At 48.5% G+C, this 27,993-nt stretch overlaps 1 protein-coding gene across 3 annotated transcripts; it reads left to right on the top strand.

Moving 5' to 3' along the window:
- The first annotated feature begins 49 nt into the window (after positions 1 to 49).
- Positions 50 to 27,979, top strand: LOC108923274 (cryptochrome-1-like). 3 transcript variants are annotated; one of them, XM_018733931.2, is made up of 15 exons: positions 50 to 315; positions 1,730 to 1,893; positions 14,860 to 14,968; positions 15,131 to 15,273; positions 15,469 to 15,653; positions 17,353 to 17,441; positions 17,525 to 17,665; positions 17,780 to 18,091; positions 18,241 to 18,392; positions 22,189 to 22,391; positions 23,738 to 23,848; positions 23,935 to 24,042; positions 24,131 to 24,220; positions 24,577 to 24,683; positions 24,809 to 27,979. In XM_018733931.2, exons 2-15 carry the CDS (start codon positions 1,736 to 1,738, stop codon positions 24,815 to 24,817), a joined length of 1,917 nt encoding a protein of 638 aa, XP_018589447.2. In that variant the 5' UTR covers positions 50 to 315; positions 1,730 to 1,735; the 3' UTR covers positions 24,818 to 27,979. The 3 variants fall into 3 exon arrangements, with proteins under 3 accessions (XP_018589447.2, XP_018589448.2, XP_018589446.2); XM_018733932.2 differs by having other exon boundaries at positions 50 to 435; positions 24,812 to 27,979; XM_018733930.2 differs by having other exon boundaries at positions 50 to 435.
- Positions 27,980 to 27,993: the final 14 nt, after the last annotated feature.

Genomic DNA, 27,993 nt, shown 5'->3' with positions numbered 1-27,993 from the left:
TGTCCCCGTGACGGCCGCCGGTGCGAGATATAAGGGCTCCTCTCGGCGCGCCGCTTTTCCACAGACCGCAGTCAAGCGAGCCGGCAGCCGCGAGCTTAACGAGTCACGAGCAGAGCGGCGCACGCCGGGTCCGAGAAGCCCGTTCTGCCCAGCACGCCGCATAAACGTGACAGCGGAGCGGCGCACGTGACCGGCAGTGGACCAATCCCGCGCGGAAGGGGCGCAGACGTACGCGCCGACGACCGGCTGCTGCCGAGCACGCGCAGTAGCGGCACCTCTTATGAAACCTGAAGAGCGCGGCGGAGACGGCAGCGCGTGAGTGCGACACCGCCGCCGAGCCGAGCTGAAGCGAAGTGAAGCGAAGCGAGCGCAACCCGGGCGACGATGACATTTCCAGCGGGGATGACATAGAAAGCACCCCGGGAAACAGCTCAGGTGGGTGCGCGCGGCTGTCGCGGCGCCTTGGGCTGGGAAAACTAGGGAGCGAGTGAGGAGCGCGCCGCGGTTACGTTATGTAACTGGTGTGCCGCTGACCCCGTTTCGCTCGAGATGCGCGCTTAGCGCTCAACTTTACATTCTTTCACACACACACTGTTCTGAGCAGTAATAACGCCGCCGGTGAAATATGGACCGGCGTGGCGCGGAGACACTGTAGGGTCGATGCTCGCTCGCTCGCGCGCGCGCGCCGCCGTGACTTACACAAGTTAAAGTTTCGAATGTCGTGTGCGCGCGCCTCTGACCTATTTTCCGCAGTCGGTCGGGTGTCGGTGTGTTTGGCTTCTCGACGACGAGAAGAAGAAGCCCGTGACTGAGCGGTGTGTGTGCGTGTGTGTCACTTTCGGAGGTTCGCCGAGATTGTGGAAAAAAGCCGAGCCGAGGCGAAGAATGATGAGGAGGTGCGCGCGCGCGCGCTGCGCTGTTTGCCCCGCTGTTGTCCCACTCTGTCTGGGCGCACACACCGCATTTCGCAGCGCAGCCTCCTCACACCACCACCAGTTGTGAACTTTGTGTTTTTTTTTTTTTTTTTTTTCCGACTCCACTGACCGCGCGCGCAACTCACTTGTTGCCTCCTGACTTGTACTTTATTTTGATGTATTCATTTATTTAATCGATAAAGTTGCGGATGCGCTGCTGGTGGAAAGCGGTTCTCTAGACTCCCACCCACCACGCAGCTCAAGCCACGGTCACTGAGTGTGTTGCCGGGGCGCGACACACCTGGCGGCTGCGTGTACCCCGTTTTCCCAGGGTAAAGTGGAGTGTGAGCCGGAGGTGTGTGATGGCGCGCGCACACACGCAGACTCGCGCAGAAACGTGTCCTCGTTGACAAGAGGAGCGAGCGCGTGCACGGCATGATACGGACGTGACGCTCGCCTGCTACTTTGGCTCTGGCATCCGCGGTAAAAGCTGTGGAAGTGAGCGCTGCCTATTTCCGATTTCGTGCTGTTAAGTGTTGTGTAACTCTCGTTCATTCATCCATCCATCGTGTGCGCCCCCCGCCCCCCAGCCACTTTCCTGCGGTTACAGCGCCCCCTTGCGATCAGCGCTCCTTCTGCAACTCCGCGGCAGCTCCTGTACTGCGAAAGTGTGTGTGTGCGCGCGCTTTGTGGTGTTCAGGAGGGGAAACTGCGCCTGAAACGTGTGTGTGAGAGAGAGAGAGAGAGAGAGAGGCACACAGTGTCACACTGTCACACTCAAAGTGATGACACATATGGGTCAATGCCCCCTGCAGATCATCATGGCTCCAAACTCCATCCACTGGTTCCGGAAGGGTCTGCGTCTCCATGACAACCCTGCGCTGCGCGAGGCTGTGCGGGGGGCGGCCACCGTGCGCTGCGTCTACTTCCTGGACCCCTGGTTTGCGGGCTCCTCCAACCTCGGGGTCAACAGATGGAGGTGAGCTTTTCGAGAGTGATTATGAACCATTATTAAGGCATGATCGCATCTGTTCGGTTCTCAAAGATAGGGTTTCGTGATGCTTCGAAATATTTTGGGATTTGTTTTCCTCTTGGAGATCGAAGTAAAGCGGATGTTGTGGTTCTTGCTTTTCGGTGGGTGAAAAGGGGCTCGTAGCTTTTTGCGGGGCTCTGGGTGGGTTTGGGTACGGTCCACGGTACGAAGACGAGCTGCTTTGTGAAGTCCTGACTTTGTCTTCCTGACCGTGCGAGCGTGCGCACACCCACACGTTTCGCAGCATTGCGTGGCAGGGCTGCGCTCGTACCCGGAAACGGACATCAGGTCCAAGTGTAATGGACTTAGCGGGTCACAGAGGCTCTTATCCAGGTTACTCCCTGCGGGCCCAACTTTCCACACCACCTGGTGCCGTTTCGGTGAGCAGAAGGAGTTCGAGGACAAGCTGTTCAGTGGGGCGTCCATCTGTCTGTCCGTCCATCCATCCAGCACAGAGCTGCTCCCAGTGAAACGACCGCCAGCTTGACCAAACCACACCGTGGTGTGAAAGAGGCTGAACAGCTGAGGCAGGAAATGATGTAATTTCCATTGACTGACTTAATGTGTTTTTGTTCAAAGTGTGTGTGTATGTGTGCAAGACACTTCCAGGGTTAAGTCAGTCAGTGTGGAGAAATTAAAAGCAGTGTTGTGTTGTAAGAATGATGAGGGGTGTCATATGTACTGTAAAAAAAAAAAAAAGTATAGAAGTTCATGAACACACACGTGTGTGTGTGTGTGTGTGTGTGTGTGTGTGATGGGACTGTAGTGTTCTTTAATCAGAGCACTGTGGCAAACTGGGTGCAGGATTTGATGACTGGTCTGAAGGTGCTGCCACACACATGCACGCGTGCACCATTAAGGCTGAAATGACCGTTCTGCGACATTAGAAGGGAGATGCACGGCTGTGGCCCTCGAGCCTCTGGAGCTGGAGAAGAGCGGAGGAAGGACCGGGGTAAAATTGCCACGTGGCTGGAATGGCTTTCTTGGGAATTGAGATCTGGACAGATGGACGGGCTGTGCGGCGCGTTTCCTGTGCTGTGGGCGGACAGAATAATTTCATTGACAATCAAGGTCCGGGGAGGTAAAAATATCCACTAAGCAGCCCAAGTAGCTTTGAATAGAGGAACACCTTGTGGTCCAGGTGTTGCTCACCTGTGTTTAGTGGGAAAGCTGCTCATCTGATGGGTTGACAGCCTTCCGCACGCACACGCAAACCCCTCATCACCGCGCTGCGCCGCAGTCTTTGTGCGCTTCCAGTATGTGAAGTAATGAAGAGGAGGAAACCAAAGTCTGGTCTGGCGACAATGTTAATAATAGTAATAACAATGTAAACATTATGTAACTTGGCTCAATAACCTCCTTACACACATTTGCCCATTTATACAGCGGGGTAATTTTTTACTCTAAATTTACAGCAAGTACCTTGGTCAAAGGTACTAGGGCAAGAAGTGGCATTTGCACCCAGGGTCTTTAATTGAAAGGTAACAGCTCTAACTGCTGTGCCACCTGCTGCCCCCCCCATTACCTACACTGTACTGGACTCGCTGCTTAGCACATTAGTCATTTCTGTATTGAGGGTACAAGAGCATCTTCAGAAAGTGTGTGTGTGTGTGTGTGTGTGTGTGTGGGGCCGATCAGTAGGGGGAGCACTTACCAGCCAAATGAGGTGTGGTGCTGTCACTGCCACGTGTGTGGTCTGACCGGGCCTGGTGGGGTGGGGGTCCTTAGTGGAACCTGTGTGTGTGTGCGCACACCTGTGTGAGAGAGAGGATCGTTGTGTGCAAGAGCTTTTCACTGGTGTTCCTCCATCTCCATTGGATCACCACCTGTTTTTTACCGTGTTACACGAGCACGGAGTTGCACTGACCGTGCAGTGGTGGCTTTCATAAATCAAATTATTCTTAAGGGTTAGGGTGTCTAGGAATGTGATAAAGTACATTTCTCTCTCGCGTGTGAAACGGAAGGTGTTGCTGAGATTGAGAATTATGAAAAGGATGCGATTAATTTTATTTACTGTTATAACTTCTTGCGCGTAAGATTTGAAACAAACATCGGTAGGTTTTGTAGTTTGTAACCTAGTTCCTGACTGCAAATCATTGAATTCTGAAATGCTGTGTTGTAACAACCCAAGTCCAGCCCATGAATAGTGACCCTGCCTACTATCCAATAGACCACACCCTCTAAAAATTGGGCCACACCCACTTTCAATATTCCCTAACTGAAGTACCATCAGCATTCTAGTTTTTGTAGTTATTGCAGTAGAGCTAATTTAACACTGATTCCTGTAGCCTTGCAGTAATTTAAGTGTGAAATCCATTAAATAATTATTTGGTATAATAGTGTTAAATTAGTGCATCTTCGTTTGTTCATGTAGCAGATGCTTTCCCCCAAAGCTACGTTCTGCTCTACGAGCAGAACTGCATCAGCAACAGATGCAGTTTCTGTCACTGTTCCAGCCAGATGCGGTTGGGATCACGTGAGGTCATAATTTAGGCACTTTACATACAGGCATCTTCATAGTTCTGTAAAATGAAGTGGATTATGGCTGATCTATGTAATAAGGAATAAAAGTCCTCAAACTACTGGAATGTGTTAAATGACATCTTTATAATAAAGATGAGGAATTTTTTCAGTGTTTCTTCTTTCATATTTGAGTTTCCTGCAGTAAAACACACGGGTCTTTCTGGGTCCACTGGATGCGGCTGTTTGGATGTTTGTGGGCGGGGGATCAGAACACCTGATCCTTCCCCTGAACCTACTAGTGGTAGGAAGAACTTGATGTGCAATATGCCAACACCACCACTAAGGGCGGGACATGAAGAGAACACGAGTCCTGTCCAGACCGTCCAGGTGGAGACCGAAGAAACGGGACGGTAACGAATGCGTGGAATAAACCGAAGTCGTGACGAGTGGAACCGCGGCGAACTTCAGAGCTGAGCGCGAGGACGCGGAAGTCGTTGACCGTGAAGGGGGTTGAGGAGACGCGCTTGGCAGAGCCGCACCGAACATCTGCGGAAGGTCCTCGGAGGAGCTCGTACCAGTAGAAAGACGAGCTCTGATCAGCCAGTGGAGTTCCCAGTGACGCTGCGTGGGTGTGGAAGGTGGACACCGAGGAAGCGGCACTGGAGGGGACCTCGATGGACGCCGGGGACACCCAGGAAAACAGACAGATGGATGTTGGGTCGAATGAGCCACAACGGTCACCGGAAACACGAAAGATGAGACGCCGGTCACGTCGGGAGAAGATGGGATTCTTTCTGAGCTGGACGGCGACTGGAAAAGCTGGAGGAAGACGAGGACCCCCGACAGCCAGACGGAAGGACCCAACCACAGTGGTCAGACACGTGGCTTTCAGCACTGAGGACACCTATGGAATCCCTCCAGAATGTTCCATCCTCTAATGACATCAACTCAATAGCCCTTGATTCTTGACATGCTGTCCGTTACAGGCTTCTATGGCAACCTGTACATAGTTGACAGGTCCCATGGAGGGGTGTCTATGGTCCCACTGCAGTCTGCTTTATCATATGGTAATGAGGACAACTAAGGTGTTGCACAGGGGGAACGCCCACCTGTGTTCGCAGGTAACCTGTTGGCCAAACAGATGCTCCAAATCCATTAATAATGACCGCGGCGAACCCCGGGTTTGAACGTGTTGCCTCGGAGTGATGTGTGTTTAGTGCAAATGGGTCACAACACAATGCTGTATTGTTATTCATGGTTGTTTTGCAGCCCCGTCTGCTGATTGTATGTTTTCAAAAGGGCTAATGGCCTTGTGTAACCTGTGGCTTTCTGCTCTCGCCATGTAGCGTGGTGACCGGCTACTGCTCAACATCCTCTTGCTGTCCAGGTGTTTATTAGTACACCCCCCCTCCTGTGGAAGCTGTGGCCTGGTTTCATTCCTGCTCTATTAATAATTCCACATCATGGGAGTGAGGAGGCTGAAGGTGAAGATGTTTACTGTGCCTTTAAAACAGTTAAAGGTGTCCCCTTCATCACCATGGTGGGAGTCTCTGGCTCAGCGAGCGCATGGGGACCGGGGCCTGAGAAGGGGAGGGTGACTGGTCCACAGGGCTGCCAGTGGGCATTTTTGGACTCTGAAGTAGAACCCCCTGTGAGGGTGTCGGTGGTTCGAAGGCCTTCGAGTTGAAATGGAGGTGCGCTAGTGGGGCGTTTCGGTCGTCTGGTGCAGGAACTCGACCGCTGGCTTGTCCTTCGTGTTGTTGCCCCATGAGCCAGCAGGTGGGGTGGTGGTCAGAGGCATTGCCTCCCGATCAAAAGACATGAGTCCCACCTCCTGCTCTTGTACCCTGATCAAGTTACTCAGCGGTAGTGTAAAAGTTACTGATTTACCCTTTGGTACACCAGGGTAAATGCTGTGATGCACACAGCTCAGTGTCACCCAGGAGGAAAGTGTGATTGACATAACGGTCAATAAGACCAAGGTGACCGCACTCTTTTCTTTGCTCTGCCCTTATTGGTCAGTCGGTCTCATCGGCAGCATCTCGTTATTCCATTGATAAGACTTTTTTTTTTTTTTAATTGATTTATGTGCATAAGTCAGAACTGAGAATTGGAGCTGCTGACGTTGCCAGTGACCCTAAAAGGCAGTCATGCGGCGCCTCGGTGCCACTTTGGTTTATTATGATGAATATTTTTAAGCCTCTCGCTGTAAGTCACCTGGGAGTGAAGTGTGTAACAGTAAAACCAGCAGCTCTGCCCTTTGCATCTAACAAATCCCCCTTTTCCTGTATTAAGGATGGAACACAAGTTGAAAATGGCCCTTTAGATTCCATTTCTGCTGCTGTTAACCATACCCCCACTGGTGACATGCCCGGAACCGGAAGGCATTGCCATAACTGACCGCCACGGAGGGAATGTGGGTTACTGTGCCGCCATATCGCATTTCAGTGAGTCACCCGTTGCTATGGCGACAACCTACTTTCGGCAGGCCTGCCTCGCAATGCTGCTGCTCTGGAACCCGTTCCTCCATGATGCCAAAAAATGTGCATAATGTGCCAAGTCGGCTTTCGTGGCGACATGTCGTATTGAAAGTGCCGAAAGGAAGCGAGGGAACAAGCTGTGGAAACGCCATGTTTCTTTACTCTTTAAAATGCAGTACTGTCGCAACACACGCCTCCCTTTGCGGCAGAGCAGTGATTTGAGCTGTTGGCTCACAGCCTTTGAACTGGGTCTGAGTCCCACCCCCTGCAGAGGTACTCTTGATCAAGGAATTTACCCTGATTTTATTCATGCGGCAGAGTAAAGCTGCCAACAGCACTACAGCAGGAGGTGGGATTCGAACCTTGGCCATGTGGTTCAAAGGCAGCAGCTCTAACTTCTGCGCCAGCTTTTGCTCCAGTTCTAAAGACCTGAAGATTGGATGGGGGGCAACGGCGGGTCCTGCAGGGTGTTGCGTTTCACACCTCCCCCGCTGCGGTGTCTGCCGTCATCGATGGGGGCGGGTCTTGTGCTAAGTCTGAGCTCCCAGAGGCCCCCTGCATAGGGGGGTGTCCCATCATCCCCGGTGCTCCTTGGAGCCGCACTGCCTTGGCCATGTTTAGTCTGCCGCCAGCCAGTATGTGTGTCACAGTTACGCTGTTATGTAAAGTGTTTTTACTGGGTCAGGAGAGCAAAAGCAAGTTGAAGACACCATGGCCGTTTCCATGGAAACGGTGGCTCTCCGGGTCCCAGATGTCTCTCCCGTTTGCCGATGTGCCCTTCATCGCTTCCTGCTGGGAACCTGGGTGGACGGTGCCCCTGTTGGCATGAAGACTGCAGTGCGCAAAGCGCATCCCGTTTCGCAAACTACGGTCCGGTGCTGTCCGCAAGAGTGCCTGATGGTCCGTCTGCTCCAGTCGATTATCCCTGGATGAAGCAGTCTTGTCCTGTGAGGTGTTTACTCTGATTTACCTGTTTATACAGCAGCAAGTACCCTGATGCAGGGTTCTACAGAACGTGTGCAAAACTGATGCTCGTTTGTGTCTTTATACAATCCCTGTGTCCACATGCTTACAGTGCAGGTTAATGGGGGGGTACTCTGGGGCTTGGAAAGGAGCAACCCTTTTTGTGTGTGTGTGTGTGTGTGTGTGTGAGAGAGAGAGACGCGGTGAGGTGGGCTGTTTTGCGGTTTCTGTGACATTTGGAGCATGTTGAGACGACAGATAAAACGTGTTTGGTCTCGCCACTCCAGCTAAAAGGAGGTTACTAGGCTAACCCCACCCCCCCCATGGAACTGGGCCGGGACAGTTATATAAGGACTTACGTCTATCTTGGCTGCTGACCAGCAAACGTGAGTCCAGGTGTCTGAGCTCAGCTGCCCCAGACGAGCTGGTTTGAAGCCCCCCCCCCCCCGTAAAGACCTGTTGTTTCTCCTAATCTAAACATGTCAGCTGCCTCCATGGGGTCGTTGTGCTTCAGTCATTAATTTGCTAGTTGCCCGGGGTGGCTTGACTAAGTGTAATATTCATTCATCACGATGAATGAATGATGACCGTTGACTTGGAGATTCCCTATTTTACACTTGATACTGCGGTGTATAAACACTTACTTAGAGGTTCAAGAGAAGGGCCCCTCCCACCTTGCGGGTCCAGTGCCTTAAGCACAGCGCCACCTACTGGCCACATCAGCCTTGTCAGTTTAGTGTCCATCTTCCTGGTGGCCGTGAGCTGAATGGGCCCATTAAGGGGGGGGTAAACTGTACCAGCGTGCGGTTTCGGCGTCTGCTGGGCAGATAAAATTAAGCCCTTTTGGCCGAGCGGCGCAGCCCCGATTCCGTACCACGGTAAGCAGATCGAGCCGAGAGCCAAAAGGACGCGACCCAAAGTCCTGAATGGAGCCGTCCTGGTGCTGCTCAGCTGGCCCTCGTCTGATCCCTGTGTCTGATCCTCCGTAGCCTGGCCGCATGTTTCATTTTGTGGGACGCACGTGTTCGCACCAAGTCTGCCCCCACCCTCCTGTGGCCCCTCCCACAGCACAGCGGCATCGGAGGACTGAAGCGGACAAGCGCTGCCCTGCTTCCTACGGGCTCCACACGGACACCTCTGCTAAATACCGTACCCTTCTGGCCTGGTACTGTTAGTGTAACTTACATTAATTTACTCGCGTGTACAGCACGGCAACTTTTCCTCTGTCCGTTCAGGATAAGGTCCTGGCTCAAGGGTACTACAGCAGGAGGGGTTTTTGACCCCATGTTCCTTGAGTCCAAAACTGGTGGCTCTACTTATTCTACCACCTGCTGCCCTTAACATCTTTTCTTCGGTATTAGTGTTAACGTTCCTGTTGGACTCGACTGTATTTTTACTGCAGGAACTTGAGGTGGGAACCACAGTCACGAAAGTTCTTCCTTCCCTTTCCAAAGGCGCATGAACAATAAACATGCGCTTCGTTTCTTCTTCAGAAAGGTGTCGTCGCTCAGTGGGATGAATGGAGTTCCCACCTGGAGCTCGTGGCCCGAGGCCATCGCCAGCAGGTGTTGCGATCCAAACCAGCCTCTAGAGCTGATGGCTTTTTCCAGGTCCTTAATCGGAGCGCCACCTGCCCGCAGTCTGTGCCGAGGAGCAGATGGGTCGTGAATCGAACCCGGGCTGTGAATGGGAGCAGGGGGGTGGATGTGACTGGATGAGAGTAGGTGCCCGGGGGCAGGTGGGTGGGTGTGTGTCCCAGACTGCTCCTCTGGTAGCCCAGAAGAGGCTGAGCTTGAGCTTAGCGGAGATGGACTTCAGGACAGCAGGTTCCCAGGTACGAATCCTAAAATGGCAACAGGTGCAGTGACTGTTGGGCTATAAAGGACTTTATACCCTTAAGCGACTTACCTCACTGAAACACCGGGCTGTGCAAAAAGGCAAGATGTGGAATCTGGCCGCTTGGCACTGACCCGCTGGCCCAGCTGCTCTCCGGAATCCTGTGTGAGCTGATCGTGTTCTCCATCCATCATGGACTCATGTTTGCTTCCTGCCTGTGCGTGTGCGCTAAATTTATCTCAAGACATGAGTGAAAGCAAGTTTTCCCGGAATAAGGAAATGGCCTTGGGCTGGCCCCTAGAGAAGTGGCAAGCAGAGTGCCCCTAGTGTTCACCTTGTGGTACTACAGCTTGCGTGGAATGAGTTTGAATTCACTGGTGAGTAGAAGTAATGTTTATGTCCAGAAGGGTCCAGCTCGATACTACAGCCTGTTGGGAAGGGACACGCTGGATTCACTGATCTAAGGTACACGTTACGCTAACAACGCAAGTGAAATGACACAGTGCAACACTGCAGAGTGACGATGGAAAAGCGCTCAACTAAGGTCTTCAATCCAGTGCAGAACAGGTTTGTGTTGCCATGACAACTAAATGACGTTTCCAGAGCGACGTCAGCACAGCCCATCTTGTGCATCACGAGTGCTGGAGGGTGGTATGCAAGAGGACACGCACGTTTTGACAGCATCATTTTGTGTAACAGGATGCTCATTTGCATTCAGAATGAGCTCTTGTTGCCATAGAAACGCCAAAGCTCTACTCTTCAGTGAACCTGACCAGCTGCACCTTTGGTCCTCTGTTCACAGCAACTGTATTCATAGAATAAAATTTGATTGGATTTGATGTTTTTTGAAAGGCTGTAACTACATCACTGTTCACCTACGTTTGTACGTAAACGTACCGTGGCCTCGATAAGAAGGTATGTTTTTAGCCGTCATATATCTGCCTCTTTTCTCCAAGGTGACTTTATGAGGTTTGTGCATTAAGCTACTTACACAGATTAACCTATTCATACAGCTGGGTAACTTTTACTGTATCAGTTCAGGGTAAGTACCTTGCTCAAGGGTATTACGGGGGGGATTCAGACCCAATGTGATGAGTCTAAACTCTGCACTGTCTGTTGCCCCATATTGTTGGCTGCTGGTGCCTAGGATTCGTAATCATGTGCAAGCTGTCACCTGAGTGCTAGAGGACCAGAACTTCACGTGGCAGATGAGCAGCCTGGAGCTCAAGACCAGTTGGACTCATGTCCCATCTGGTCTCCCTGTTAAACTGGAGTGAGCTGATCACTGACTTATCAAACTAGTTGTGTGTTAAAGCCTTATAGTTCATAAGCGCTAGTGATTTAGTGTGTACTAAAGAGGTTTGTCAGTGGTAGGGATGGGTATCGAGAACCAGTACTAAACTGGTACCGGTTCCTGACTGGTCAGTACCGAAATACGGATAAGCTCCTGGACAAATGGTGCTGCTATCGGTATTTATGCAACGTTAATTCAGTACCTTATCGACATGACTACATAGCAGGCGTTTTCAAATCCCTAACCGTCTCCAAGTGATGACGAATCTGCTGGCGTTGGCGATTTACGCTTGACATTTCGTAACTGCACGTTTACATTCTGTGCTCTCCCGTCACGGCTGAGGGCACAAAACGTTCGAAAGCGGGGGCTCACTTTACTAACCTTAGCTGCATTTTCATTAAGTGCAATATATGTAAAAAGGGGGTTACAGGAGTAATCGAACACAAATACAACATTCTATAAATGTGAAGCAGTGGGGCGCGTTTGAGGGCCTTAGCACAGCGGCTGCTGCACCCAAGTCCTCGAGTCGCTGCAGCCTCCCGCCTCCGATGCTGATGGGATTTTTCCAAACTAGAAATGAGAGCATCCCGACCTCGTCAACGTAACACTCATCATACTTATAAAAATAAATCTGTAGTAGTAACTGTCAGGACACAGCATCAGTTTTAAGCTCCCTATCATCTCTGTATTCTGTTTACATATCTTTATGAACAGTTTTCCTTTAGCTTCTGAGAAGCTCGAGGGCTATAGTTCTTTGTAATATTGTTTGTGTTTGCTTCTGCTATACACGCACACACAGAGTCTGAAATGCTCGTCCCAAGTGGGGGCGCGGCGAGTGGGAGCCTAACCAAGCAACACAGGGCATAAAGCTGGAGGGGGAGGGGACACACCCTGGACGGGATGCCAGTCCATCGCAAAGCAGCCCAAGGGGGACTGGGACTCGAACCCCAGACAGCGGGACCTTGCCAAACCCGCTGTGCAACCGCATCCCCCTTTAGCTTCTGGTAATGAAGCAGTATTAAAGCACCAGACCACCAGACATTTGTAGCAGTTGCTCCTCCTCCATATAGAGGAAACTCAGGAAACAATTTAACTTATTTCTGCAGAAAAGTAATAAAGTAACTACTGAATCTTTTCATGTCTTTGTATGTCATGTCTGTTTTTGGCACCAAATTATGGAGAGTAGTATCAATAAGAGTAGTGATAAAATCCTAACGAGACCCACCCATAGTCTTTTGGCTCATACTTGGGCAGGAGAGGTGGGATTTGTTAGCTGGGGGGTTAAGAGTAAGCGTTGCTTCTAATCCCTTGTTTTACACATCAAGTAACTTAGATTCTTTCATCTTTCCTCAAGACCACTTGCAATGCTAAGATATCTATTCACTTGTACAGCTGTGTAATTTTTGAGGAGCAAATTAAGGTACATGCCTCACTCAAGGGTACTACAGTAACGGGAGATTTGACCCAGCGACCCTTAGCGCTAGAAGCAGCAGTCGACACAACGCCTTCAGTAAAGCAAAGCCAGCGGTTTGTTATGGGACCGCCAAAGGGGAGTAAAGGCACTGCACCGCATAAGGACCAGATGGTGGAAAGGTCATGGATCGCGTTTGCCTTGCGCCTTGTCTTTGTTCAACTAGCTACAGGTGCATTCTGGCTCCGTATGGAGGCGTTACCCTCTTGGGACGTGGAAGCACTGAAGAAACACTCTCGCGTGGTAGGATGCACCCAGTTGCCTAAATGGCCTCGTGTTCTTCAGCCGTAACCCCGCAGTGAAGCACGGTCACGGTCCAGGAGGCCCCCAGCAGACGGCTGTGTGCACCGCGCACGGGTTCCTTTTGCAACCGTGTTGGCAACCCTTGATCGTGCGGCTGCGGTCGAAGACTGGAAGGTGTGACTTGAAACGGTGCTCAGTAGCAGGATTGAGCTCGGTACCTGAGGTCCAACAGTAGCGAGCAAGATCGGAACCCCGGCGCAGCTACTCGGCAGGACTGGTGCTGTAACCCTGCGTCGTCTCCTCCCTTCGAAGACCTGAGGTTATTGGAGGGAAATCGGGAGGCGAGCAAAGACTACAGCGTGAAACCCCGAAGTCAGCAGTGCTGGATTAGGTGATGCGTGTGTTAAGGGGTTGTATGCCCTCCAGGACGCCTCACCATCTTCAGTAGCTAGCAGTATTACTGCTCGAGGCTCCCGGTTTTGTGCTCCTGACTTCAGGTTACCCTTGAAAAGAAGTGGTTTCCGAAAGGTAGCCGTGCCGTGAACACCCGCTTCCTGAAGGTCGTCGCATGTGCTTTTTGTCAAGTCTGGGTTACAGAGGGATTTTTTGACTGACCAGTTAGTCTCTTTCATACTTGGAAATCTTTTTTTGGGAGACGTTCGCTGGCCAAATTACAAATTTTGAAAGGTGCACAACATTTCCAGTTTAATTACATTTCACTTATTGAACTGTTGTCACATTTTCTGTTTTTCTTGAAGTGGACACAACTTGTTTACATATCCAGGAAAGCCAGACCCTAGCGTGTGCAGATTGGGTTGGCAGAAATACCTCCTCCCCACTGATCCTCAACACTGGCACTCCACAGGGAAGCGTCTTGAGCCCAGTGCTATATTCCCTGTTCACACATGACTGTGTGGCCAGTCACAGCTCCAACACCATCATAAAGTTTGCTGACGATACCACCATTGTGGGTCTGATCACCAACAACGATGAGATGGCCTACAGAGAGGAGGTGAAGCTCCTGGCAGAGTGGTGCCAGGACAACAACCTGTCTCTCAATGTCAGTAAAACTAAGGAGCTGGTGACTGACTTCAGGAAACAGGAGATGGTCCATGCACCCATCTACATAGGAGGGGACATTGTAGAGAGGGTCAACAGCTTCAAATTCCTCGGGGTCACCCTCACTGCCAAACTCACATGGACTAAGCACATAGGATCGACCATCAAAAAGGCCCATCAACGTCTCCACTTCCTCAGGCATCTGAAGAAAGCCAGGATGTCCACTACAGTCCTCACCACTTTCTACAGGTGTGCTGTGGAGTCTGTCCTCAAAAGATGTATTATATCCTGGGGTGGCAGCTGTTCCATACAGGACAAGAAAGCTCTACAGAGGGTGGTCAAAACAGCTCAGGGAATCATGGGCACACAGCTACCAGCAGTCGAGGACACCTACACCACACGCTCCCTCAGGAAGACGATGCGCATCACGAGAGATCATAGTCACCCCGCATGGGCACTTTTCTCTTCCCTGCCATCTGCAAAACGGTTTAGCTCTATTCGAACCCGCACAGCTAGGTACAGGAACAGCTTTTACCCCACTGCTGTACGAGTATACAAAGCTAACCAATGTTCTACCTTTAGTAACTAGAGTTGGACTGCTCCACCCAAGCACATTGCTTAAGGGGCAGTATAATTTACCATTCTCATTCTCAATCTCTCGTTCTGAGTTCTCTGACTGTCAACTGGCATTATTGTTACTACTGTTACCATAATTTATTGCTATTGCACTACTCACTGTCATTGTCATTGTTTTGTTTGGGCAGTATTTCTGTTGTCTTTGTCCGTAGTCTGTGGAGAAGCATTCAGGAAGATTTTCATGATACATGTACGTGGTACTTGTATCTATGACAACAAACTTGAATACATGGAGAGACATTACTCTTTTATTATAGTGGATTAGTGATAACAGTCCCAAATGCGTTCATATGTTGAGGAGTAACGGCGCTGATGCTTATGACTCCCCTGTGACTGATCTTGTAACGGTGACTTTGTTCATTCACAGTTTGCATGGTGTTGCCACTATTTTCTCCACCCTGTGTGCACCTGCTGAGTTTGCTGTGATCACAGAGCATAATTAATTGAGCTTTTGGCTGTCACTTCAGGTTCCTTTTGCAGTGCCTGGAAGATCTCGATGCCAGCCTCCGCAAACTCAATTCCCGCCTCTTTGTCATCCGTGGGCAGCCAGCCAACGTTTTCCCCCGTCTCTTCAAGGTAAAGCCCTCCCCTCTGCTGCGTGACCTCAGCCCCAATACAAATGTCATGCCAAAATATTCCTCATGTTCTCATATGATCCGGCTTATACTAGCTCATCGTCACACACTGGAGTATGTGAAATGACCATTTTGCTTTGGTTTGTTCTCTGTCTTCCTCCAGGAGTGGAAGATCTCACGGCTGACCTTCGAGTATGACTCCGAGCCCTTTGGTAAAGAGCGGGATGCAGCCATCAAGAAGCTAGCCACGGAGGCTGGGGTGGAGGTCATTGTTAAGATCTCACACACCCTCTATGACCTGGACAGGTATCACACTACACTAGGAGAATTACTACTCAGTGAGCACATTCTATAGGGAATTTCGTGAAAGCGCTTCTTGGCTTGTCTTCAGCTGAGCGTAGCAACAAGTCTGTATTTCTGGTGTAGGAATTCTTGACTAAATTGTCAGTGTGCCATCTCCCCAAGTTAGTCCTCAGCCTTGCCTTCTTCTCTGTGGGGTAGGATCATCGAGCTGAACGGTGGGCAGCCTCCCCTCACCTACAAGCGCTTCCAGACACTGATAAGCCGCATGGACCCCCCAGAGCTACCGGTGGAGCCACTGTCAGAGGCCTTCATGGGGACCTGCATCACACCTGTGTCCGATGACCACGGGGACAAGTATGGAGTGCCATCGCTGGAGGAGCTCGGTGAGTCATGGCTCTGGGCTGTGAGTTCCTGCAACTGGTGTGATTTAAGACCTCAAAGAGCAATTTGCATTTAAATTAACATCTATTCAGTTAGCAGACACTTTTCTCTAAAGCGACGCACATCTCAGAAAAATACAGAAATTGCATTGCGTCAGCTGGGATTTGGGTGCATGTACGTAATTCTTGAGTACAGTGAATTTGTCACATACTATCAAACCAGTATTCATTACATGAGTTGTTAACTTTACCATTATTAAATGCAACAAACATACATGTTTATCGAGCAATTATGAGATCGGGAGAAGTGAGTCCGAAAGGTGAGTTTTGAGACCCTTCTTAAATGTATAGAAACTGAACAAGTTCTAAGTGAGAGGGGGAGGTTATTCCACCACATCAGAACCAGTAAGTTTTGCGCTCTTGATTTTGAACCACCAAGTGAGCGGAGTGCAGCAGTCTGGTTGGGTTGTAGAGAGTGGGCAGGTCTTGTAGATGTTTGGTAGCAGATCCATTGATGGTTTTGTAGGCCGCAACCAGAGTGTTGAATTTAATCCGGGCAGCTACAGGAAGCTCACTGGGAGATGAGGAGGAGAGATGCATCAGAAGGTCCTTTGGTAGGTCAAACACAACTTGTGTAGTAGCATTCTGTATCAGCTGGAGAGGTTTGATGGCAGTAGCTAGAAGGCCAGGCGAGAGAGTGGCGGCAGTCCATACGGGACGTCACCATGGCCTGGACAAGTAAATGCGCAGAGTCTATTAGATAGGGACGGATCCTACGGATATTGTGCAGGATGTATCTGCAGATCTGATTTGTGGTTTTGATATGTTGAGAGAAAGACAGATTTGAGTCAGTCATCACTTCTAGGTGCTTAGCTGACAAGGTAGGTAAAAATGAGTGAGATGTTCAGTTTAATAGACCATCTTGATGGAAAGAGGGCCAGCTGGGAAGTGAAGGATCTTTTTAGGAGAGGTTGAGTTGTAGGTGGTGGTCAGACATCCAGGCAGAGATGTCCGAGAGGCAGGTGATGACGCGAGTGGAAGCATCTGTAGGTCCAGGTGGAAAGAAGTGAAAGAGCTGGGTATCATTGGTGTGACAGTGATTGGAGAATCCATGAGAGCTGATGATAGGAAAGAGGTGTAGTCTGAGAAAAGTAGGGGGCCCAGTACCGAGCCCTGTGGGACACCAGTTGAGAGAGGCTGAGAGGATGATTGGGAGCCATGCCAGACCACTTGGTAGGATCTGTCTGATAGGCAGGACTCAGACTATTTCGGTGTAGTACCCTTGATGCTAAACGTCCAAGAGAGGAGAGTAGAATCTGGTGGTTGACAGCATTGAATGCTGCAGACAGTCGAGGAGGATGAAGACTGAGGAGAGGAAGGTCGCTCTAGCTGACTGGAGAGCATCTAATACTGAAGGAGAACTGTTTCGGTGGAATTTTCAGCTTTGAATCCAGACTAATACACGTTACGGAGATCATTCTGGGCAAGGAATGTAAACAGGTTGATCTGTCTAGAGTCTCTTGACAGAAAACGGAAGAGGGGGACTAGCCTGTATCTGAATTGTCAAGACAAACACGCATTTCTTGCCAGGATCCTTTGGCACTTCTGTTTCTATTTGAGGTTACATCCTTTTGGCTGTGAATGAGTGAAGAAGATGCTGAATCTCCAGCTTATCCAGTATCATCACTCCCTTTCTGTTCAGGATTTGATACAGAAGGCCTTCCGTCAGCAGTGTGGCCGGGAGGCGAGACGGAGGCTCTGACACGCATAGAGAGGCATCTGGAGAGGAAGGTAAGCAGCAATCCTAGGGAAGTAGTTCAGCAAACAGATGTGCAATGGCTTCAGCTCAGACTTGTGCCACCTTACTCCATCAGGCATGGGTTGCCAACTTTGAGAGGCCTCGGATGAACGCCAATTCGCTGCTAGCAAGCCCCACTGGGCTGAGTCCCTACCTGCGCTTTGGCTGCCTGTCCTGCCGTCTGTTCTACTTCAAGCTGACTGACCTGTACAGGAAGGTAAACCGCTGCCCCTCAATAACTCAACCCAGACAGAGATAGTGGGGTAGAGCTTGAATTGTCAGCAGTTGTGTCTACATTGTTCTACCGGATGGTTCTGGTTGTCTACTACAGGTGAAGAAGAACAGCTCTCCTCCACTTTCGCTATACGGGCAGCTACTGTGGAGGGAGTTTTTCTACACGGCGGCAACCAACAACCCACGCTTCGACAAGATGGAGGGCAACCCCATCTGTGTGCGCATCCCATGGGACCGGAACCCTGAGGCACTGGCTAAGTGGGCTGAGGCCAAGACGGGCTTCCCATGGATTGATGCCATCATGACACAGCTAAGGCAGGAGGGCTGGATTCATCATCTGGCTCGGCATGCTGTGGCCTGCTTCCTTACCCGAGGAGACCTGTGGATCAGTTGGGAGGAGGGAATGAAGGTGAGATAGGGTCAGAGCAGGACCCAAAAGACAAACTGTAGATGCCTTAAGCGACGGGCTATAGAATGACATGGGTACTGTGGCATCATGCTGTCACTTGAAGGCCTCGTGCTTCATTCTCCATGAGTCGTGTCTGCCTTGATTCCCAGGTTTTTGAAGAGCTGTTGCTGGATGCGGACTGGAGTGTGAACGCAGGCAGCTGGATGTGGCTGTCCTGTAGCTCTTTCTTCCAGCAGTTCTTCCACTGCTACTGCCCAGTGGGCTTTGGCCGCCGCACCGACCCCAATGGCGACTTCATCAGGTGGGTAGCCCCGTCTACAGCCTATAGCCCTCCAGTTAGACAGACCAACCAGTCGCAGCAGCTGTCCATTCGCTATCGCTGGCCAATGTGCTCACGGGAACTCGGCTTCGGGCGTCCCTATCACCGCTGTCAGGGTCTGGCAGTATTGCAGCAGCACTCGTACAAGCATGCGCACATACATTGATTGGAATTTTGCCTTATTCTGACAAGAAAGGCAGCTAGGAGGGACACCTTTCTCCAGATGCGAATGAAACCTGCATTTTCATCCTCCGACGGGGGTGTGAATCGTTTCGGTTGGCCGGATTTGTACCGATTAGGTCCTTTACGTGGTCAAATGACTACAATTATTGTGTTGTTTGCGTATGACTGTTAGCTGTGTTTTTGAACAGGGGATATTCCGTTTTCCTTGCCTGAGATCATTTAGCAGATAATTAACCAGTGGTACATTGTTCTGCGATCGCTACCTTATCAAAAGAAAGTCGACATTGGCTGCAGAAAAATCGGACACTGTCAAATGATTAGCTAAGTGATGTGAGACAGAAAAATGTCTAGCAACAAGAATATGGCCATTAAATCAATTAATTTATATCACACACGAATTAAAAAAGTATTCAATATGCAAAGTAGGATGCGAAGGCATTTAATCAGATGTTGGTTATGAAAGCCAGATCTCTTCTACCTGTCTTCAGCACTGTCATGACTTTGCAGGTTCTAGATATTTTGGACGTTGGGCTTTAGTAGAGCTGTATTGGGTGGGGAGACACGTTTAATCACAGCAAGTCTCTACACCGTCCCAGAGGTTGAGGGGTGAAATTGGGGTGTCGTGTAGGTGTCGGTGCAAGGAGGGCAGCAAATAAAGATGATCGGGGAAGGTGGATGAGTCAGGGTCTCGCAGGTGTCCAGGCTCAATCCGTCCGATAGGCTTGCAGGTTTCCAGTAAGTCCATCCGATAAGCTTGCAGTTGTCCACGGAGTCAATTCTTCTGATAGGCACGCAGGTGTCCGGAGTATGGTAAGTGCAGCACCAAAACATTCTAGCTGTAGCCCAAAAAAAGAGAGACACAGACCAGTCTGACACTTGATTTTTCTTCACTGTGTCTTTATAAACTATTCTTGCAAAGCCTTGGAAGGCCCTCTTCTCTTTTTTCCTATAATTTCTAATAATAGTAGTTCTGGTGCAATATTGGAACCATGGTATGCTGTGTAATGAATGTGTAGCTGTGTGTGTGTGTGTGTGTGTGTGTCTGCAGTGGGCATGAGGTGAGTGAGTGTGTGTGGGGAGTTTCTCTGAATCCACCATCCAGACTCTTGTTCCACTGGTGGCTTGGAAGTTGTTCTGTCGTCAGTTGTGTCCCTTCTTGTTCTGTCTCTCCGGGGCTTCGGGGATTGGGTGAAAAGTTCAGCTTTCCCTCTCCCCTTTGTAAATTGTAGTTGATTGCTTTTAAGACGAAAGCCATTCTCAACCAAAGCACCTGGAGGCCTGCTAACTGTGGCTCCAGCGGAGAGCGCTTTAACGGCGCAATGCGGTGGCCTGCTCCGCCCGGCTGGGTGGCGTCTCATTTTCTCGAAAGGGATTTTAACCGCTTGGTAAGGAAGTGCCGCCCAGTGGCCATGCCCAGTAGGCAGAGCGTAATAGAAACCTTTCAAAGAGGGGCCAGCGGGAGATGTGGTGCAGAGCGTGTTGAACGGGCACCTGCCTGATTCTGAGACCCCACCTGTCGTCAGCCCCTTTCTGTTGAATGTGTTTTGTGGCTCTTTGCCTGGTGGACGTAGCCCTGCCTGTTCTCGAGTGAGGTTGTAGCCGCCAAAGCCCTGGCTTGGATCAAACGCAGCCCTGCGCTGTGTTGTGTTCAGGGTTGTCTCTGCAGAAAGAAAGGAAGTCCTTAAAACCTTCCCTACTGTATCAGGCTATAGAAGTGTTGTCACTTGCGGTCATTCCCTGAAGAAGCAGGCTTTTGTTGCAGAGGGGACAGTAGTGCTCTGCATATTGCTTAGCAAGCTGAGAACATTCCTGGCGAAATGGTTGCAGTCCCTTTTGGCCAAACGAGGGGCTACCTGTCCGAACAAAAGAAGCAGATTACCGCGTTGCTCGTCCCACGGTTAGCAGGTGTCTCTGCTTTGGCTTGGGATCGCTGTCGTCTCAAAAGCGACCAATGGCAGTCGGAGGGGCAGGGAGTGAACCTGAACCTCTTACTCAGCCCGTAGCTTGGGGGGTGGGGGTGGGTGGGAGGGACTGGTGGGGGGTGGGATGGGTGGGGAGGGGTCACTGCCTCTGCTTACTAACGCGTGTTATAGTAGGAATCTCCGTAGCCCTCAAAGCAGGCAAGACCTTGGGTTTAAAGCGCGTCGGTCTGCTGGCCTCGGTGCACCATCCACACCCTCTGTCCGGGCTCTGGTAAGGTGGACCAAATAGGTAGGTGGCCTTTCCCTGTTCAGGAAATCCAAACATGCAACTTCTATTGTGACTTCACGCCCAAAGCTGAGTGACCCTGCTATTGTGGAGGGGTGTGGGGGGGAGGGGTGTATCAACACACGAGAGGCCTCTGGACAGCTGGTTCTCAGTAGTCAAGAACGGAAACGTTTACGATCACCTTGGAAATAATGGTTGGACCATAAGCCATCCCAGCTGGTGGTAAACCTTTTTAATGTAGGAAAAGCAGGTGAAACTGCAGGCAAAATTGATAGAAAAACTGCAGTGATAAGATCCCTTGTCTCCTTTCCCCCACCCTCCACCATTCAGACCCCCAGCTTGCTTAGAGACTGAGTAACCTCCCGCCATCCAAGTGCGGAGGGAGAGGCCTGGGGGCTCACTGTGTTGTGGCAACTGCTGATGCATCTCATACAAATGAAAGCAGCTTTTCTTGTTGCCTTTGCAGAATAACAAGCAGCGAACGGGTGCTATGTTAAGTGCATGTCTGTTTCCCCACTCCAGCATGCGTCTTGAACGAATGAATGTTTATGGCCCGATAATCCCCAAGTGACAGCACCTTATTTAGTCAAGCAGTGTTTGGTTCCCCGTTTCTTTCCCATTGCAGCAAAAGCACATACACGGTTTAACGGCAGGATTCCACACGTTTGCCTGAAGTGACGCTCTTGTGATTTCAGCTGTACTTCAGGCACTAATACCAAGGCACCGTATTTAGGGAGTATGTTCTGCTTTGGCCGGTGAGGTCCAATAACATGGATCACAGGTTCCAGATATAGCACCACCTTAGGTCATGTTCATTGACATATATATTAAATTCCACATAGAACAATTGTAGTAACGAGGGTGAAGTTCATTAAAGTGACACGTGTAATTACGTTTAGGGAGTCTAGCCTTAGCAATGCTCTTTCAGATTTTTCAGGTTCTTTAGTTTGGCCCTTTCCTATATCATTAGACCTTATGCCAGTGTCCAGTTTATACTGGTTTACCTGGTTCACATAAAGGGTTAATGTCAGAAAGGGCATCTGGTCATAAAATTTTTGCTCTAACCTCACCTTCAAATGAGGTGGCACTTAGAGGTAAAACGGCCAAACCTGGGTCTCCTGGAGAGACGTGCTGTAAAACTCAATAGTAACAGCAGTAGTGATGTTCCTCGCATAAATGTTGTGGAGTAGTCATAAAGAAGTCCCACTAAACAAAAGACCTGAGTTTGAGCTCTCCCACTTCCATGGCAAACATCTGCAGCATATGTAGTACAGTCACACCTATTTGTCAACATCAAAGGGGTCCTTTAGGTGATTTGTAAGTAAGTCATCCGGTAATTTGGATTTGGTATTCGACCCTGTGATTTAATCTCTCCCTATTTTTGCAGACGATATTTACCTGTTCTCCGAGGTTTCCCTGCAAAGTACATCTACGACCCCTGGAACGCCCCAGACTCTGTGCAGGCAGCTGCCAAGTGCATCGTCGGTATCCACTACCCCCGACCCATGGTCAACCACGCTGAGGCCAGTCGGCTGAATATCGAGAGGATGAAGCAGATCTACCAGCAACTTTCACGCTACAGGGGACTTGGTGAGTCCTCTGTCTCCCAAGGGTGGCCACAAGCGATTAATTCCTACAATTACATACATTTATTTTATGTAGCAGACCTTCTCCACAAAGTGACATGCTACTCAGCGTTAACAGAAATGCTTTGCACAACGGGCAAAGAACTTTATATGCAGAGACGCAACTGTCAAAGCAGTCAGTATGTCTTGTGGCACCATTCTGGCCTGCATACATTATATTTGCATTAGTTTATTTAGCAGTCACTTTTGTCCAAAGTGGCACCCAACCAGGCAAAAACAAAAGTGCATTTCATCAACGGATGGAGGGATATAGATGCAGACACACAATTGTCAAAGTACAGTCAGTTTTTGTCTGATGTTGTTTAAACAGTTTAGAAATCCTTCTTGAATGTCCTTCATCTGTGCAGAGTGTGATGTGAGATATGGACAGGTCCTGTGGCTGATATAAGACATAACTGCACGATGAGGGTTATGGCTTCAGTGTGCTGGGAAAAGCAGAGACTTGAGCGGAGAGTTGCACCCAGACTCTTGTGCAGTGAAGAAAATAATTGTCACATTAGTCTGAGTTCCCAAAAGGCAGGTAAAACTGTTGGGAGGTGAAGAATCTTACTATTCTACAGACTGAGCTGTAGATGATCAGTTAGTCATGTAAGTAGTGATGTTTGAGATTACAGCTGTGGTGCTTTGGGGGTAAAAAAGAGCTGAATATGTTCAACGCAGCAGTGATAGGAGAATCTGAGCAGCAACAATAGGGGCAGGAGAAGCAGCGTAGATTGGAGAGTAAGGGCCTAGTACTGAGCCCTGTGGAACACCAATTGAGAGTGACTGAGGGCAAGATGGGGAGTCACACCAAGTTACCTGGTAATATCCATCTAGACTCTACCATAGTGCTGATCCTTTGTTTCCAAACTGCTTTAGTGTGGAAAATAGGATCTGATAGTTGATGGTGTCACATGCTGCTGAGATATCAAGGAAAATGAGGAGAGAGGAAAGCTTCTAGCCAACAGGAGACCTGATGCTTCAAAGAGGACAGTTTTGGCCGAATGGCTGATCCTGAGTCCAAACTAATACACCTCAAAGGGGTCATTCTGGGCAACGAATGCAGATAACTGCTTGCAAACTTCTAACTTCAGATGCGAGTCCCCTACAGATGAGCAACTCTTCATACACATTGTTATCCAGATGAGTTACCCTTGGTTAAAAGCACTACATGTAGGAACTGACAGTAAGTAAAGTTTAGAGTTCATCTCTGCCATGACAAATGCAGGGAATGGTTCACAAATGGCTTTTGGCAACATTTCTGCTTCTCTGAGTAATCCACTAACTGGACTATATGTCCTTGGCTTACAGGCCTGTTGGCTTCAGTGCCGTCCAATGGAAACGGGAATGGGGGCATGATGGCATATTCTCCAGGGGAGCAACAGCCTGCAACCACCACATCTGCCTCTTCTGCATCCCATGGTGAGCATCAGCACTGTAATCTCCAGTCATTAAGAATATATATTCTGCAAGTGTGCTGCAAGTACCCATTTTCCTTACTTCCCCAGGAACAGGCACTGCTGGGGGCTCTGTCACCAACGGCAATGGCAGCGGCAGCATCCTACTTAACTTTGATAGAGAGGACCATCCAGGACCGAGCGGAATGCAGCAGCATGGTACGTGCAGCTTGCCTACACAAATAGCTTGGGCTATTCTGTAAAGCAGGGTGTTTTACCATGTTTCCTGTGTGTGTCACACTCTTAGGCTACCACACTGCATCAGACCCAGGGAAAGGCATGGCACGGCTCTATCAGGCTTGCAGTTCACATGAGTTTGCTGTGCCACAACACCCAGGTACTTCAGTGTTAACCAAAGTCATCAAATTCAGACGTGTTTTCTTTTTTTTCTTCTGTGCAGCACTGATTATATTTAGGATGCTAGTAAAAGAAAGCTTTGTCTTTGTTCTAAGTTTGCCTGATGGTGCAGAATGACTCATTTCTGTGTGGGGGAGTGCACTACATCGTAAGAAGAACTGAACTTTTGTGATGTGTACAAAGTGAAGGGGTGGTGTAGCCAGAACAAAGCTGTGAAAGGGTGGATGAAGAGGAGGAGGTTAGAGATGAGGGGCACCAATGAGGTGGCAATAATGAGACCGCTATTGTGAGTATTTCCGGCCATTCGCAGAGTTGCTCACAGCTGCCTTGTTGCAGGCCGCCTCGGTCACAACGCTGGCAAGAGGGAGCGGGAGTCGGAACGGGAGACTGCGGGGGACACAGAAACACACTCGTCACACAAGGTGCAGCGGCACAGCTCAGAGGTCAGTCTCAAATGTCACAGGCACAGCCAGCCTACTCCGGAGGGGCAGTCATCAGTATGAGTCCAACAACAGCGATCTCAGCAACCAGTGAAGAACAATAACCATGTGTTCCGTTTGTGTTTCAGAAGAGCTAGGAGGGACAACACTGTGTCTTAATCATTTTACCTGCTGAAAAGCTGAACGTCAAAGACAATAACATCAAGAAGATCTACTGTTTTAAAATGTTTTCACCAGAATACTGTTCAACTTTTTTTTTTTTTTTTTTTTTTTTTTAAAAAGAGTTTGACCCTTATCTGAAAATAATTGGCAAATATTGACAATTGGAAAACTAATGTTGTTTCGAGACCCCGGGATTAAAAGGTGAAAATGTGACTTGGTTAAGCTTTCAGTTTTGGGGTGAAATGGCCAGGGCTGTTGTAAGAAATGAACCGTCAGGACAATAGCTTCCTCCGAGAAGCTGTGCACAGCAATCCAAACAGAATCCTGCTCTCAATGCCCAGTTCTTCAACCTCGGCCTTAAATGCAGGAGTAAAATTTGACGGCAGCTGTTTGGGGCGTAAAATAGAAAACAGGGTACATCTTTTCAGGCAACTTGGAAAGGAGAGGGCGAGCAGATAACCTTAAGAGTAGGTGATCTCAACCTTTTTCAACATCTACATGTATTCCTTTAGAAGGTTCTTCTCTAGTGTCTGTCCAGGTCTGTAATATCTGTTTGACTTGCTGGGGTCCTGCTGTCCAGAATCCCAGAGTGTTTTATCAAAAGTGATCACCAGCTCCTACGTTCACCAGCTTGTGTTGCGCCTGATCCTGTTCCATTCTTTAAAGGCTAATACCTGGACAGGTGTCTAGCGTATGCATTTTACAAAACGGCAGCTATTGGTGTGCAGCTCCATGCAAGGTTTTTTCTTTTTTCCACCCCTTCATCTGCATTCCATAGTGAAAACAGCTTGGAAGATGAAGTTGTTGCCATCAGGATTTCCATCTGCTTTGAATAAGAAGTCATTGAATGTGACCTCCCATCAGGGTTGCATTAGATATCTAATGCCTGTCCACTCACGGTGCAAAGGCTGTTTTTTGTACATAAATTTGTTTGTATAAAAATTTGTACATATATATATTTTATTACTGTGTTTGTAACTTTGTAAGCTGATAAATTTGCATCTCGTTCTTCAGAAAGATGTAGGAGTGCAGGTTGGGATTAAACAACCGTAAAAATTAGTTTAAAACATTTCCTCAAAGATTTCTGCAAGCAGTGGACAGTATTGTGGAAAGTACTATTTGACCCCAGTCCATCCTTCCCTACTCATAGTGAACAGTGCACAGAGAGGTCTTTTCGCTGTGTTGCCCATACTATGGATACTGTGAATACACAGCTGGCCATGTCAAATCTGAAAGCTGGCTAGGTTTTTCTCTCCTGTAACTTTACATACATAGGCATCCGATCTAAAGTATGTGTTTAAAACCATCCAGAAGTATCTGCATGGGCGTTAAACAAAATAATGTGGGAAGATCTTTAAAAAAAAAAACTACGTGGTTCCAAGCGTTGGAGTTAAGAGGTCGATTTTGGTGGAGATTACTGTATTCTGAGTAGTGGTCTGGGACTGACAGTGGCTCCCCCAGGTGGTCACCAAGGGTTAAGAAAAAGCTTTACTTTCAATTATTAAGTCTGACTAAAGGTTATCTGGAAGCAGTTTTCATTTTACCCCATCCAAACTTAGTCACACATTTTCACCTCTTCTTTCCAAAGGGTGTCTTTCGTTTTCTTAGTAAAATTGTAGAAAAATCTTGAATATTGGAGACGTTGGTATCGGTAGAAAAACACTAATGTGTCTTTACATGTCACTCGGACCTCAGCAAGATACTTGTGCATAAAATGAATATTACTGTAGATGATAAAGCTGAGCAATGGACAAGTACAGCAAAATCCTCTGCATTTTTATAACTTTTTAATAAAACATAAAAGACAAAAATGTGGGTTAAGTCAAAGAAATGCTCAGCCCTTTTATGCCATTAGTCAAAAATGCATCACTGGGTAAAGTTTGTATGTTAATGAAGTCTATTTTAGCACAACAGCTCTGTTCTGCTTTGTTGCCCTTGACAACAAAAAAATCAAAACATTCCTAATGGTCCAAATGCTTGTAAATTATACCTCACAAGTGGAATCAATAGTTGAGATCCACGCATGCATAAGGAAGCTGTACACTGCTTGTATAGATTAACAGCAGAACTTCTGACTTTGTATTTGCTTAAAGAACTGTATAAGATTTCTCACTTCCCAGATTGAAACGGCTCAATGCCAGTTTTAAAGTGGAACCTGGCTCTGTTCATATGCCACCAGGTACTTGTTTTTGTTACAGTTGATGACTCATGAACAATATGAAATGGAACAAAGATAGGCTTCTCAATCTAGCTTCTTAGATGTGAATGTTTTTGTGAAAATTTATAATTGGACGTAGAATCTAAATTTAATCTCAATTTTTTAAATATAAGATTATTCACATTACTTTGCCCTAATTCTTCAGGAACAGAAAGCCTGGTTTGTTTCGAATTGTGGTTTCGGAAGGGTTTTGTTTTGGCTGGAACAAGTTGGCATGTTCTCCTCCTTTTCTTTTTGTACCTTGCAACCTGAGAAGAAAAGAATTTAAAAAAAAAAAAAAAAAAAAAAGTGACATGGATGGCTCACACTGATGTGCTATTATCATTCTGGCCAAAATTGCCCCAATTTTAGTCCCTACCCTCAGAAGTGAACAGCTGGCAATCCCACCGAAGCCACAGCCAGTGCGGAGAAAAAAATCACGACCATCTTGGGTCTTGCCATCCCCACCCAAAATATTTGTAACTGGAAATCTGCCCGAGACTTAATCAAAGTAAATTACTTTTTCCAAAGAGGTATTACTAACAAGTCAGCAGTAAAGAGTGGTTTACTGAAAAGATGGCATTTTTTTCTTGTGTCCACAGATGTATTTTTCTCTGCATTTTGGAGTTTGTACAGCTGTTGGTGTTAGTTGGGGGGAAGGGAATGTCACAGAAGAATGTTTTTGAGCTTTTTTTGTAGAGCAATGCCTGTTGTGTTAATGAGGCTATTCATTGTAGTTGTACTTTTGTTTGCAATATATAAATATAAGCCTGCTAGATTTTTCTTTCTTCTCACTTTCATTATAAATTCTTTGTTTGGAGAAGTAAACACAAAGCAAATTACTCTATGTAGATGTACTGTCTATTGCTGATCTAGTTTGTGAATTGTTGTATTTGTGCTTAATCAAAATGGCAACCCAAATAAAACCATTGAAACTTGATCTTGGTGTCTTGA

This window comes from Scleropages formosus, chromosome 2 (assembly GCF_900964775.1).
Source record: "Scleropages formosus chromosome 2, fSclFor1.1, whole genome shotgun sequence".
NCBI classification, from domain to species: Eukaryota; Metazoa; Chordata; class Actinopteri; order Osteoglossiformes; family Osteoglossidae; genus Scleropages; species Scleropages formosus.
This window is presented reverse-complemented; position numbering and strand designations above follow the sequence as displayed.